This window comes from Brassica oleracea, chromosome C9 (genome assembly GCF_000695525.1).
Source record: "Brassica oleracea var. oleracea cultivar TO1000 chromosome C9, BOL, whole genome shotgun sequence".
NCBI classification, from domain to species: domain Eukaryota; kingdom Viridiplantae; phylum Streptophyta; class Magnoliopsida; order Brassicales; family Brassicaceae; genus Brassica; species Brassica oleracea.
The window spans coordinates 18,162,187-18,177,566 of record NC_027756.1 but is presented as its reverse complement, the minus strand read 5'-3'; the positions used below and the strand labels follow the sequence as shown (position 1 = coordinate 18,177,566).

At 39.8% G+C, this 15,380-nt stretch overlaps 1 protein-coding gene across 1 annotated transcript; it reads left to right on the top strand.

The window, feature by feature from the left end:
* Window positions 1-975: 975 nt before the first annotated feature.
* On the top strand, window positions 976-14,577 carry LOC106314473. Its single transcript, XM_013752340.1, has 12 exons — window positions 976-1,058; window positions 7,379-7,619; window positions 7,657-7,727; window positions 7,803-7,907; window positions 7,988-8,078; window positions 8,178-8,203; window positions 13,442-13,484; window positions 13,544-13,621; window positions 13,818-13,901; window positions 13,989-14,039; window positions 14,174-14,338; window positions 14,464-14,577. The coding sequence occupies exons 1-12, from the start codon at window positions 976-978 to the stop codon at window positions 14,575-14,577; spliced, it is 1,152 nt and encodes a 383-aa protein (XP_013607794.1).
* The last annotated feature ends 803 nt before the right edge of the window (window positions 14,578-15,380 follow it).

Sequence of the window (15,380 nt, the reverse complement as noted above, 5' to 3'; positions counted from 1 at the left end):
CATAAATTTCAAATTTTTGATTAGTTAAGGTATGTTTTGACATGCAATAAGAATTGAGGTATGTATTTTTTTTATCGAACCCTTTCAAATTTATGATTAGTGAATGTATGTTTTGACATGCAGTAAAAGTTAGGGTATGTATTTTCTCAGCGACCCTTAGTTCGGGCATGAATAAGCCATTTTCCCCTGCTCTAGCTCTCTCTCCATCGTCAAATTCAAATTCTATACTATAAATATAATATTGTAAAAATCACTTCTTTTAATTTTTTTTTACTTTTATAATAGTAAAATATTATTTTAAGATAACAACATAATCTATAAGAATCATCATAACTATTTTTCAAAAAAATATATAAGATTTTTAATATAAAATTTGTTTTATTATATAATAGAATATATATAAAAATTCATTAAGGGTAACATAGACTTTAGCCACTCTAATTTTTAACGTGAGAGTTCCGTTGCGAAAAATTACTTCGCAAATAATAGTATAGATTGGGATTAATGTTGACTTCTAAAAATTAGGCATAAAATTCAAATTTTTGATTAGTTAAGGTATGTTTTGACATGCAATAAGAATTGAGGTATGTATTTTTTTATCGAACCCTAGTTCAGGCATGAATTTCAAATTTATGATTAGTAAATGTATGTTTTGACATGCAATAAAAGTTAGGATATGTATTTTCTCAGCGACCCCTAGTTCGGGTATGAAACCCATTTTAGCGCGCATAGAAAGAAAGTATGATCTTTGTGCCTTTTGTTTGTGCCTTCAGATTGACTGACTACTTTTTGCTGAAATTTAGGCTCTTTTTGGGTGAGAGTTTATACTTTCAGATTTACATACTCGTTGTCTCAGTCCCGTACATATATGCTTTTCCTACTATCTTTTCGCTGATACTCGTTGAATGTAGAATTATTTTGTTAATGTATTTTTTTTTTCAGATATTGAAAGTGGGAAGTTGTAGCTTCTGAAAAATGGAACAAGGATCATGTTCTCAAGAAGATTGCTTCGACTTGTTGAATCAGTTCGAGCATGTTCTTCAATCTGACCCTCTCATGTGAGTATCATCAAATCTTCTCCTCTTTTTTTATTCTTTTTTAAAGATGATTTCAAGTTATGATCAGCGAATATTAATTTCATTCATTTCTTGTTGATCATAGTTGGGTTCAGTGATTTTAGATTTCATATAACGCTGACTACATTCACATGAGAATACGTGTATATATATATATATATATATATATATATATATATATATATGTTTCTAGGCGTTTCCTGATTCATTTTTGAAAGTTTAAGAGATTTAAGAGAAATCAGATTAAAAACATGATGAGAGAATAGAGAAAGAGAGACACAAGAATGAAGAACTTATTTCCTTAATTATTTTTGTCTTTAGGTTTTTATATTAACATGAAACACAAGAGAGATAGTAAGATTTGCGGGATAATAGGGTATTCCAGAGGCTCCATCAGATCTGAATCCAAATTCAAATCTGTGTTCACACCTAAAGTCAACACTCTCCAAGAGCTCTTTTTCGTCTCAACAACTCAGCCTCTTCATGTCATAACTTAGCCACCTCATGTAACTCAACCGCCTCATGTAACTCAGTCGCCTCATGTCATAACTCAGTCACCTAATGTAACTCAGCCGACTCATGTTATAACTCAGCCACCTCATGTAACTCAGCCACCTCATGTAACTCAGCCGCCTCATGTCATAACTGAGCAACCTCATGTCAATCTTATTCATGTCTTCATGTCAATACTCCTCCTCAAGCTTTACCAGAAAGCATGGTTAAGCTTGGAACCCATGAATACATCCCTCATTAAAACCTTTTGTGTGAAAAATCCAATGGGACAAAAACACACAAAGGAAAAAGAGTATATGCTTCATGGCTTAAGGGGATCATGATCTATTTAAGTCTATGAGCCCCAATCTTGGGTGAATGTACTCACAGACTTTGATGCTTGCTCCTTTGGTGAAGATATCAGCTAGCTGGTCTTCAATTCTAGTGTAGCAAGGTAAAATGATTTTATGCTCCACAGCTTGTCTCACCTTGTGACAATCCACTTCAATTTGTTTTGTCCTCTCATGAAACACTGAGTTTGAAGCAATGTGGATGGCCGCATGTTTATCACAGTGCATTGTGATTGGTGTTGTTGCTTCTATACCCAATTCTCTTAGCAGGTTCCTGATCCAGATAAGCTCACTAGTAAGCTTCCTCATTGCCCTATACTCTGCCTCAGCACTTGAACATGATACCACTTTCTGCTTCTTGCTCTTCCAAGTGACTAAGTTGCCTCCAATGAAAGTGCAATAGCTTGTAGTAAACCTCATGTCTATCCTATCACCAGCCCAATCTGCATCATAATATCCCACAATCTCTATGCTCTTGTTGCAACCCATCCATACACCTTGGCCAGGAGCTTCCCTTAGATATCTCAAGATCCTTTCTACCATATTCCAATGATGAATCTTAGGTGCTTGCATATGCTGACTGACTTGATTCACAACAAAGCAGATGTCTGGTCTTGTAATGGTGAGATAGATCAGTTTCCCAACCATCTTCCTATACAGCTTTAAGTCTCCAAATGGCTCATTTTCAATCTCCCCCTCGCGCAACACTTTGTAGCCTTCCCCAAGTGGTGTTTTGGCTCCTCTTTCCCTAAGCTTTCCCCCCTTGTTCAAGATATATAATGTGTACTTTCTTTGAGATAAGAAAAGCTCCTCTTTAGAGCGGCATATTTATATCCCTAGAAAGTACTTTAACTCCCCCAAATCTTTAATATCAAAAGCAGACTTAAGAAAAGCTTTAGTTGAGATGATACCTTCCTTGTCACTCTCTGTGATGATGATATCATCTACATAGATCAATATTACCACAATGCCTTGCTTGCTTGTGAGAGTGAAGAGAGTGATCAGGTTCTGACTTTACAAACCCTCTTCCATTAATAACTGTACTCAGCTTGTGATACCAGGCTCTTGGTGACTATTTTAATCCATATATTGCTTTCTTCAACCTTAGGACATTTCCAGGCTTGACCATGTCTTCCATACCAGGTGGTGGCCTCATATATACCTCATCTTCTAGCTCTCCTTGAAGAAAAGCATTCTTGACATCCATCTGCCACAAATCTCACTCCAAGTTCACAGCAACTGAGAGTAGAATCCTTATGGTATGAAGTTTAGCTACTGGTGCAAATGTGTCTAGGTAGTCTTCTCCATAGACTTGAGTGTATCCCATTGCAACTAGTCTTGTCTTCTTCCTCTCTGGTTATCCATTTGCACGGTACTTGATGGTGAAGAGTAGGCGGCTGATGACTGCTTTTTTTTTCCTTTGGGAAGCTCAGTCTCATATCAAGTGTCATTCTTGATCATGGCTCCAACTTCATCTCCAACTGAGTTTCTCCATTCTTCATGCTCCATAGCTTCTTCATAAGTTGTTGGAACATAATCTTGTTCTAGATTGCTGATGAAGACTACATGCTCTTGAGGATAACTTGCAAAAAAACAGGTTGCTTGGATAGGGTGAGCCACTGCATTGTTGTTAAAGTAGGCCTGGGCGTTCGGGTCTTCGGGTCGGGTTCGGGCCGGTTCCTTTGGGGTCCGGGTTTTTTCGGGTCTTAAATATTTAGACTCAATAGGTACTTAGAAATTTTTGGTTTGGGTTCGGGTCGGTTCTTCTCGGGTCCGGATCGGTTCGGGTCTATAATTAAAATACTCATAAAATACCCGTAATTTTTCGGGTCCATATCGGGTCCGGGTCGGGTTCGGGTATTTAGGATCTGAAAAAGACATGATATACCCAATTCCATCAACTTTAGTTGAATATTTGTCATATATATCTAAAATTTTACAAAACAACTTAAATGAAACTATTAATAATTAAAATAAAACGTTTTAAAACTCTAAATTTTACATTTTAAAGCTTTATATTACTTTAAAAATGTTAAAAAATATTAACAAATGTTGTTAACAAAAGATATTTCAACTAAATCATAAAATAATATATATAAAATAGAACACAAAAACATCATAGTTTTAGATATACATATTTTTAAGTCGGGTACAAATCGGTTCTTATCGGGTCGGGTCTATTCGGGTCAGTTCTTTTTGGGTCTGGGTCTATTCGGGTCGGTTCCTTTTCGGTTCCGGTTCTTTCGGGTAAAAAAAATTTAGACCCAAAAGGTACTTGTAAATTTTTGGTCTGGTTCCAGGTCGGGTATTTTTGGGTCGATTCCGGTTCGGGCCTTCGGGTCCAGGTTAAAATGCCCAGGCCTATGTTAAAGTACACTCTGGTGTCGACCCACTTGGATAGTTTCTTCACTCTGGTACTCCTTCTCAGTGGTTGAATTTGTTGAGGTTCTGCTTCATTTCCATCACTCTGCGTCTCCATTTGAGTCTCAACATCTGCTTCTGATTGTATCTCTTCTTGATCATGTGCAGGCTGCACATCATTCCCATTCTTGATTCTGGAACATAACACTTGTAGCCTTTTTGAGTAGTAGAGTAGCCAATGAACAAGCCTTTAGTACTCCTAGCTTCAAGTTTGTTTCTCAGTTCACCTGGCTGCAAAACATAGCACAAGCACCCAAATACACGCAAGTGATTCAGAAAGGGTTTTTTATGATTCAATACCTCATATGGAGTATGATCACCAAGCACTATTGTTAGTGTGCGATTTATAAGATAACAAGCAGTCATGACTGCATCACTCCAGAATCTCTTGGGCACGTTGGTGTAGAACATCATACACCTAGCTACCTCCATGAGATGTCTGTTTTTCCTCTCAGCTACACCATTTTGTTGTGGTGTGTATGGGCAACTGGTTTGATGAATAATTCCATGTTTAGCTAGATGATTTTTGAAGGTTGTGCTTGTGTATTCTCCCCCATTATCTGACCTGAATACTTTGATCTTAATATTGAATTGATTAGTTATGTAATTTTGGAAATTAATAAAAGCATCTAGCACCCTATCTTTAGTTTGAATCATAGTCAGCCAAGTATACTTAGATTTTTGATCTATAAAGGTGACAAAATATCTATGATTTTCCCTAAAAGTGCATGGAGCAGTCCAGACATCAGAATGTATAAGATCAAAGCAGTTTTCATAAATAGTAGATGACTTAGGGAAAACAGTCTTGCAATGTTTGCCTAGAATACATGCTTTACAGCCGTCACTTTTAAAAGAAACATCAGGTAATAAAAGGTTCAGTGCACGAGAATGGGGGTGGCCTAGCCTAGCATGTCATAATACATCTTGATCTAAAACATGAATTGAAGTAAAAGCAGAAGATAAATTGGAGACATGCTTGATATCTTCAAGTAGGTACAAGTGCTCCTTTGTAACACCTTTGCCAATCAACTTAAGGGTCTCAATATCCTGAAACACAACCTCATTAGGACTAAAAATCACATTGCAATTCAAATCAGTGGTGGCTCTCTTAACTGATAAAAGATTTGAAGCAAACGTTGGCATGTAAAAAGCTCTAGAATCTTTTTCAAACAACTTAAGAGTTCCTACACCTTTAATATGTATTTTATCTCCATTGGCAATCATGACATTACCTAGGATAGGTTCTATGTTTTTAATCAACTTAGCATCACTAATCATGTGGTGAGAAGCTCCTGAGTCTATAACTAAAGGCTTAACACTACTAGATGTATGCGGTTGATGTACTGATGTACCAAGAGCCTTAGGCAATTTATATGATGCACTGAGAGAGATACCAAGTGTGTTACCAGACTCTTTGACAGCTTTGATGAGTGCATCAATGTCTGACTTCTTGATGGAATCATCTTGTGTAGCTCTCACGGCTGAGCCTCCACTGAATGTCAATGTCTTCCCATCTCCATTAGTTGTGTTGCGCCCCCATTTCACCAGAGAAGTTAGCTCCTGCATCAGCTTGGGAAGTGCTGAACTTTTGAGGCTTGAGGTGTGGATGCAGAATCCAGCACTTGTCCTTGCCATGGCCTTTCTTCTTGCAGTGATCACACACCCAAACCTTCTTATCTTCTGGTTTGTAAGACCCCTTATTAGCTGTGCCATCAGCTTTTGTCTCAGTACCTCTGTGAGCTTGGTTAGCCATGGTGAGCTCCCCTTTTCCTCCAAAGAGACCCACTGATCCTTGCTCCTTTTGTATCTGTGCACACACCTCTTCAAGTGATGGAAGTTCCTTGCTCCTGAGGATGTGCTTGATTAGATCATTGTACCCTGGATTAAGGGTGAAAAGGAGTGCAAAGACCTTGTCTTGCTCTCTCCTTACATTCAACACATCAGGATCAACAGTCCCTGGCCTTAACATCTCAAGCTCAGCCCACAAGGATCCGAACTTCCCAAAGTGGTTATCAAAGATAGTGTCTTCTTGAATAAGAGTATTGATAGCCCTCTTGACTTCAAACACTCTACTGATTGAGGTTTCAAGACTGTTCTGGATGATAGACAACACCATGAGATCCTCCTGGCCTCTTTTCTTGTCTTCAGCAACAGCACCAGCAGCATATTCTTTGTCATCCCCTCCTAGCATGGTCTTTTTCTTTGGGTTCTTGCCCTCCTCAACTAACTCCCAGAGTCCTCTGCCTCCAAGAGCAGTTTTGACAAGCCTTGCCCACAGTAAGTAGTTAGTTCTCTTAAGGGTAACTGGAATCACAACCATCTTTGAGTTATTATCCATCAGAAACAGCTCAAGATTCAGCAAGAAAAGAGAAAAATAGGGTGATTTGCGGATGAGAAGCTCAAGAACAGTTCAAGAACATCAAGAACAACTCAAAAACAGCTATTATCAAGTGGGTAAAGAGAGAAATTTTGAAAAATAATCAGAGATTTGCGGAAGTAATGTTTGAGAATGAGTAGAGAATAAGGTTTCAGGAGCTATTAGGCTCTGATACCATGAAAGTTTAAGAGATTTAAGAGATTTAAGAGAAATCAGATTAAGAACATGATGAAAGAATAGAGAGAGAGACACAAGAATGAGAAACTTATTTCCTTAATTATTTTTGTCTCCACATACAATGGTTTTTATATTAACAAGAAACACAAGAGAGATAGTAAGATTTTTTGGATAATAGGGTATTCCAGGGGCTCCATCAGATCTGAATCCAAATTCAAATTTGTGTTCACACTTTAAAGTCAACACTCTCCAACAGCTCTTTTTCGTCTCAACAACTCAGCTTTTTCATGTCATAACTCAGCCACCTCATGTAACTCATCCGCCTCATGTCATAACTTAGTCACCTCATGTAACTCAGCCGACTCATGTCATAACTCAACCACCTCATGTAACTCAGCCGCCTCATGTCATAACTCAGCCACCTCGTGTCAATCTTATTCATGTCTTCATGTCAATAACTTTTTTCTTTCTCTCTTTGAATTAAGTGATGAAGTTGGGTTTATCCACCCCTCACAGTTCACAATGCTGGATAAAGAAGCAGGATCCTCCAGTGACGGAACCTCAACAAATTTATGGAATCAAGATCATAAACTTGGAATATCAACCGATATACTTATTCAATTATGTAAAGTTGCAAAACATGCGTTCCTGGCTGTATTTAACAAGTACAAACGCCATGAAAACGCATGTAGTAACGAGTCCCTTACCAAAAATATCTCATCTGAGGTCTCTGCATGTTCCCTACCTACTACACTTGAGAGAGAGCAAAGTCATGAAGCATAGCCAAGCTGTTTTGCTGTTAAGCTCAGACTTTGGAACTGCATGGAATGCCAGGTACTTAGAAAAATGAATTTTAGTTATAATTTGGCTTTGATTTGTTTCCTAATGTTTTTGCTTCTTAATCTATAGGAAGTTGATCTTACCGAAACAAAATCAACCCTTGGAGGCATTCACGAAAGAACTTCATCTTTCTAGGCTCATTCTTTCAAAGAGCGAGCCAAAATGGAGCCATAGGTCAGTCTTTTATGAAAGAACAAGAAACCTATCCATTAGAATCAGTGTTGCTCATAATATTTTGATTGTTATTGTAACAGAACGTGGATAATTAAGATGCTTTCTCGGAGTTCTTCCACGCCACAAGAGATTGTAACCAAAGAGTCTGAGCTCGTGGAATCAATAGGCGAGGTTTAGATCAGTTCTTGATTTTATGCCTTATATATAATGAAGGTTCATCATGAAATAAATATGGTAACTGGCTCCAAACCAATTACTATCGATTTGCAGAGATCAAAGATGAACTATCGTGCATGGTATTGATATACAATAGAAGTATTTTATTCACTAACCGCCCAACCACCCTCTCTTGATCTCAAATCGAGAGTCAAGCCAATACAATTCCTAAACAGAATAGGCCTAAGCCAAAACTTCCATGAATCCTTTCTAACTATGGGTCCTCTTATATATACTAAGGCCCAGTAACCATTTGTTCAATCAACTCTAACCGCCACTCTCCCCAGCTAATGCCAGCTCATCCTCATTCTGATCCTCGTCTTTCTTCTCGTCACTCTTTTTATCTCTTCTCTTCCTCGTGTATACGCACCAAGGCATATCAATACCCCCCTCGTCGAGCTTCAGCTTGTCCTCAAGTGAAAATGAAGGAAACTGCTGTTTAAGTTCACCCACTCTCAACCATGAAGACTCATGATCCGGAAGATGCTTCCACTTCACTAACACCTCCAAATATCCATTCTCATCGTATCTCCTATCTAAAACTTCATCAGGTTCAATCAGTAAATCATCTGAATCTGAAAGCGTAGGAGGTAACGGAGTCACATCCACAGAAGCTCCAACCACTGATTTCAGCTGAGAAATATGAAACACAGGGTGAATTCTCGAATTCTCAGGCAGCTCCAAGCGATACGCAACCTTGCCTATTCTTGCAACCACTGGAAAAGGGCCATAATATCTCGCTGCGAGCTTCTGAAACAATCTGCGACTCACTGACTGTTGCCTGTATGGTCTAAGCTTCAGATAAACTTTCTCTCCCACCTGAAACTCCAAGTCTCTCATGTGTTTATCCGCATTACTCTTCATAATCGCTTGAGCACGCAACAGATTTTGTTTGATAGAAGACAGCACCAATTCACGCTCCTGTAACATCGCATCCAACTCAAAGTTTTGTGTAGCGCCATCCTCATAAGCCAACAACGTAGGAGGATCACGGCCATATACCAACTTGAATGGTGTACACTTCAACGCTGTGTGATACGATGTATTGTACCACAACTCTGCCCATGCCAAATACTGCGACCAATTCTTTGGATGAGTAGAAGCGAAACAACGAAGATACGTCTCAACACACCGGTTCAACACTTCTGTCTGACCATCTGTTTGAGGATGGAAGGCCGTGCTGAAACGCAATCTCGTGCCGGACAAACGAAAACACTCCTTCCAAAATTTGCTCAAGAAAATCTTGTCCCTGTCCGAGATGATTGATTTCGGAAATCCGTGTAATCTTACCACTTCTTTCACAAACTTTTGCGCAACATCCACCGCTGTAAAAGGGTGTTTCAAAGTTATGAAATGGCCATACTTACTCAACCTATCCACAACAACCAAGATCACATTCACGCCTTGCGAAACCGGTAAACCTTCTACAAAATCCATCGCAATGTCTTCCCAAATGCGAACCGGTAACTCGATTGGTTGCAACAGCCCTGCTGGGGATAACGTAGAATACTTGTGAGTTTGACACACATCACAAGCCGCTACGTACTCCTGAACTCTCTTTCTCATCTTCGGCCAATAAAACAACGCCTTTACTCTCTGTAATGTTCTCAAAACCCCCGCATGACCTCCCATCAACGTGTCATGACATTCCTGCAGAATCAATGGAATATGTACTGAAGAAGTAGGAATCACCAGTTTCTGTTTGTAAAATAGTCTCCCGTTGACCAAAGAAAACCCATTCTTAACCGTCTGACCAGTTTGCAGTTTATTACTGATCCCTTGAATCTCCCCATTCTCCTCAATTTCTCTATATAAATCTTGTAGCTGTAGCGTCACAGGAACAGTCATAGCTAGCAACAGTAACCCTGCTTCACCCTCCACTGAATGATCAATCCGAGACAATCCATCTGCAACTTTGTTTTCACTGCCCACTTTGTATTCAATGTCAAACTCATATCCCAAAATCCTTGTTAGCCAACGCTGGTAGTCCAATGTGATTTCTCTCTGCTCCAACAGATACTTCAGACTTTGCTGATCAGTACGTACCACAAAACGCCTTCCCAACAAGTAATGACGCCATTTCTGTATGGCCATCACTATTGCCATCAGTTCCCGCTCATAAATTGGTTTCTGTTGCTCCCTCGCCGTCAACCCATGACTGAAGAAAGCTATAGGATGATTATTTTGCATCAAAACTGCACCTACACCAAAGCCAGAAGCATCTGACTCCACAATGAATAGTTGAGTGAAATCCGGAAGAGCCAAAACAGGTGCTGTGATCATTGCCGTTTTCAACTTCTCAAACGCTTGTTGTGGTAGAATACCCCACTCAAACTGATCTTTCTTCAACAGCTCAGTCAACGGTTTAGCAAGGCACCCATAGTATATTACAAAACGTCTGTAATACCCCGTCAAACCTAAAAACCCTCTCAACTGTTTAACTGATCTCGGAATTGGCCAATTCTTGACCGCTGCTATCTTCTTCTCATCTGTCGACACTCCATCTTTACTGATCACATGACCCAAGTATTCAACGCTAGCTTGAGCAAATGAGCATTTTTTTTTATTAGCAAAGAGCTTATGTTTCACAAACTCATCCAGCACTCTGCTGACATGCTCAATATGCTCCTCAATATTCCTACTGTAGATCAGTATATCATCGAAGAACACGAGGACAAATCTCCGCAAGAATGGACGAAAAACGTCATTCATCAGTGCTTGGAAAGTTGCCGGGGCATTGGTGAGCCCAAACGGCATCACCAAAAACTCGAAATGACTGTCATGTGTTCTGAACGCTGTTTTAGCAATATCCTCCTCTCGCATTCGTATCTGATGATAACCAGACCTCAAATCAAGCTTCGTAAAGATAGTTGCGCCATGAAGTTCATCCAATAACTGATCTATGATTGGAATAGGGTACTTGTCCTGTATTGTAGCCTTGTTCAGAGCCCTATAATCCACACAAAATCGGTGTGAATTATCCTTTTTCTTGACCAGTAAAACCGGACTAGAGAATGGACTGTGGCTCGGCCTGATCAACCCTTCTTCCAGCATCTCCTTTACCAATATCTCCATCACTTCCTTATGAGCATGTGGGTATCGATACGGTCTCACACTGATCGGCTTCGTACCCTCCTTTAGTACAATAGCATGCTCATTACCACGAACTGGAGGTAAGCATGTTGGTTTTTGAAAAACCGCATCATATGTCAACAACATCTTCGACATTTCAGGCGGAATTACTTCTTCTGCTCCCTTCTTCTTCTCCATAATCTTTAGCTCGATATCACAACCTCTGTTTTGAATGAGTAACTCCGGTAGCAATGTTTTGAATGACACGTTAGGAGCATGTAAAGATGGATCTCCTGTCACTTTCACTTGTCTTCCCTGATGACAGAAAGACCACTCATTCTTTTCCCAATCTACCGTACAAACTCCTAAAGTACGTAGCCACTGCACCCCCAAAATAACATCCACGTTGCCGAGGTCCAAAACTACAAAGTCAGCCTGAAAAGACATCGTTGGTAAGAACACCTTCACATTTTGACAAACCCCCGAGCTGTGTACTGATAAGCCTGTTCCTAACAACACTTCCCAGTTCGCATTATTCGTAGCCGTGAGCTCACACTGAGCCATTGTTGCTGGAGAGATGAAATTGTGAGTGGCTCCACTGTCTACCATCACCACCACCCTATTCATGTTAATCGTTCCTCGAACCTTCGTAGTCGTAGGTGAGGAATTGCCTAAAAAAGAATTTAAGGACAAATCCATCAACGTCGACTCAGAAAGCGCTGATTCATCTTCTAACTCCACCAACGATTGATCCACTATCTCCATTTCAATACCATTAATGACTGTGAGCACTTGTAAGGAACGATTTGGACACCAATGTTGACGTGACCACTTATCGTCACAAGTAAAACAGAGTCCCAACCTCTTCTTCTCCGCAATTTGACTCTCTGTTAACTTCAATTGAGGTCTTTGCGCCTTAATACCACTGTTCTTATCAACCGGTGTCACTGTTGTAGCTGGTTTAACAAAAGGTTGTCGCCAATGTTGTTTTGATTCCAAAGACCTCTCACGACAAACCATTTTATACACCGCGCCGTCTTCCATCTGATGAGCGGTAGCAATCATATCAGGAAGATCTACAGGCTTACACATATTCACCACTTCCCGCATCTCCGGAGTTAAACCATTCATGAAAATCCCTTCTCGCTGTGTATCAGTCAACCCGCTGACCTGAGTAGAAAGGTCTTCAAACCTATGAATGTACTGAGAAATCTTCCCAGTTTGTTTCACCACAAAGAATGGTTGACTCGGATCCCGTAGCTTCTCTCTGCTGAACCTTGCTATCACTCTGCCTTTGAAATCTTGCCAGCTCATGAAATTGCTTCTCTGAACCTCACTATTAAACCAACTCAATACATCACCTGCAAGACTCACAGACACAATCTCCAACTTCTTCCTTTCATCATAACCTCCAATTCTAAAATATCTCTCAGCTAACGCAAACCAGCCATAAGCATCATCACCCGAGAACGAAGGCAGTGCCACACGCTTTAACAAACCATCTCTACTATCATTCCCCGTATTTCTCTCATGACCTTCCTCCATCCTACTACTACGGCCAGGTTCCGCGTTCAGATTGTTTACCTGATAGTTGGGATGACGGTACGGTGGAGGACTTAGATCTGTAACTTACACCGCTTTCGAATCCTTCTTCGCGATCAATTCGCACAATCTCTCGAAATTGGAATCCATCTTCGCCTGCAAGTCGTCGTATCGATCGATCGATTTCTTCTCCAGATTTTCGATCTTCGACATCGTCGTCTCCTCCGACGAACGAATCGCCGCTCGAAACTCACTGTTAGTCTCAAATTGCGCTGTTGTGTGATCGCGCAACGTCTTGGCCAGTGATTCCAGCGTCACCGGATCATCGTCGCTCTGATTCCGTAACGCCTTCTTCATCTCGTCGTCGCAATTGTCTTCTCCAGAACGCTCAAAGCCGCACCAATTTGATAAAGAATAGAAGTATTTTATTCACTAACCGCCCAACCACCCTCTCTTGATCTCAAATCGAGAGTCAAGCCAATACAATTCCTAAACAGAATAGGCCTAAGCCAAAACTTCCATGAATCCTTTCTAACTATGGGTCCTCTTATATATACTAAGGCCCAGTAACCATTTGTTCAATCGACTCTAACCGCCACTCTCCCCAGCTAATGCCAGCTCATTCTCTTTCTGATCCTCGTCTTTCTTCTCGTCACTCTTTTTATCTCTTCTCTTCCTCGTGTATACGCACCAAGGCATATCAGGTATCACCGTTGCTGGTTGGTTTCCTACATGACAATCGAGCAGGTAAAATCATTCTCTTCAGATTTTTCAGATCTTTTTTGAACATATATGGTTTGTTTTAGGTGCTACAAGAGTTGAACAAATCTAAAAGGTGGGCAGGGCTGCATGTAGCTGATAGTTCTTGTTTCCATTATCGCAGAGTAAGACCCACTTTTATAACTGTTACAATATACATGAATGTAGTAACAAACGGCTCTCGAACTTAATCCAAATCATGTTTGGTCTTTGGAAGTATAAAGTACACAACGAACATTCTCTATACAATCTGGTCAAGTTTTCCATGTAGCTCACAGCCAATTTTTTTTTTATTATTATATTTTCTGCGTTAATGAGCAGCGGCTGATGCTCAGGGTTTTGGAGCCACTTAAGGTGAAAGGAAGCAATGCTAATGATAAATTTGATGCACATAAAACCTTGATGGTACGCTTTGTCTCTCTTATTTTTCTTTTTTGCTGAAAATGTGAGAAGAAGCTCTGAAAACAAACCTCTTTGCAATAAATGCGATAGGAAGAGCTTGATTGGAACAAAGGGTTGTTAAAACGTTACTTGGGACGAGAGGTATATGATCATCTTTGATCTTCCAAAAATACACATATAGTATAGACTGTAGAGATGAGCACCAATATCTTTTATCTGTGTGATCAGCAACGACTTATTTGAGCTGTTGCACTTTTGGTTTCTGCCGCAATCAGTTATCTGAAACCGGAGAGAGTATCTTCACGAATGAAGAAACTGGCATCTTCATTGGTAATGAGATCCATCTTCTAGAATCTTCTATGACCGTTCTTGATAACAAGTTTGAAGATTTCCGAGCTCAAGCACTGCATGCTTCTGTCTACATGCTTTGGCTGACAAAGGTTAGTATTGGTCTCTACTTGTCCAAATAGACTTGGAGAGTTTTTTTCGTTTTCGTTTTTCTTCTGGTGGTTGTTTTCCTCGCAAATCATCTGATGATTCATTTGATTTCTTATTTATGAGCCAGCATATTCCAGAAGTGTGGAGCATGCTTGAAGAGAAGCTTGGAACAGAGAAACTCAAATGTGTACTGAGCACAGTTGATCAAGAGAGACCCCTCCTTGCTTTTGCACCAAATTGATATTTTTGCAGCTAAACAATAACAACGATTATTGACTGATGTTGGTGTGATACTGTGAAGGACTCTCAACGATTTATTTACTGGAAATAAAAGTTTTCCTCTGTTTTAAAGCGAATAAAAATATGTTTGATAACTTTGATGTCCACATCAAAATAAAACATGTGTTTGTTGAAAGATCAGAGACTACCAGTTACAGGAACAAAAACGCAGGATACCAAGAACGCTTTTTTGTATATTAGAAATCTGTTAAACAATCTTCATAGATCTGTTTAATCTGAATTATTCTCAGTCACACACGACTAGAGACGGACCAATTTCTAATCTCACAAAACAGAAACACGAGCTGCACACAAGGTCACTCGTATTTCTTCAGCTCTCAAGAACAAACCTCTTGCTCTAGCTTTTTCAATCTTAAACGGCTAACCTAGATCTACCCAAAGTAATCAGGTTAAATACCCTTAACATAATATTCTATCTTTCCTAATATTGTGATAAGCCCAAATCTTCCAGATTTCCTTTGCTTCACGCCAAAGTAATATCCTGGAACCAATGAGACACTGACACGTCATCGTCTCATAACTGACTTGTAACCGCGAGTTACACATCCATCAACTCGTGTAACACCTCCTCTGTTTCACGATCCGACAGGCTCCTTTTCCTGAGCTTACATTCTCCCCCTTTTTATCTGAATGTGACAACCTAAGCATCCTGCACTGGAAACAACCACACTGTACAAATATCCAAGAGCATGGAGATAACTAGAAAACTTAAACCACTAATCATGAGCTTGAAAAACACATTCT

Coding starts and splice junctions, on each gene's coding strand:
- LOC106314473 (XM_013752340.1), top strand. CDS start 976: ATGGAACAAGGATCATGTTCTCAAGAAGATTGCTTCGACTTGTTGAAT. Junction 14,040..14,173: donor AACGTTACTTGGGACGAGAG/GTATATGATCAT, acceptor TGCCGCAATCAG/TTATCTGAAACCGGAGAGAG. Junction 14,339..14,463: donor ACATGCTTTGGCTGACAAAG/GTTAGTATTGGT, acceptor TTTATGAGCCAG/CATATTCCAGAAGTGTGGAG.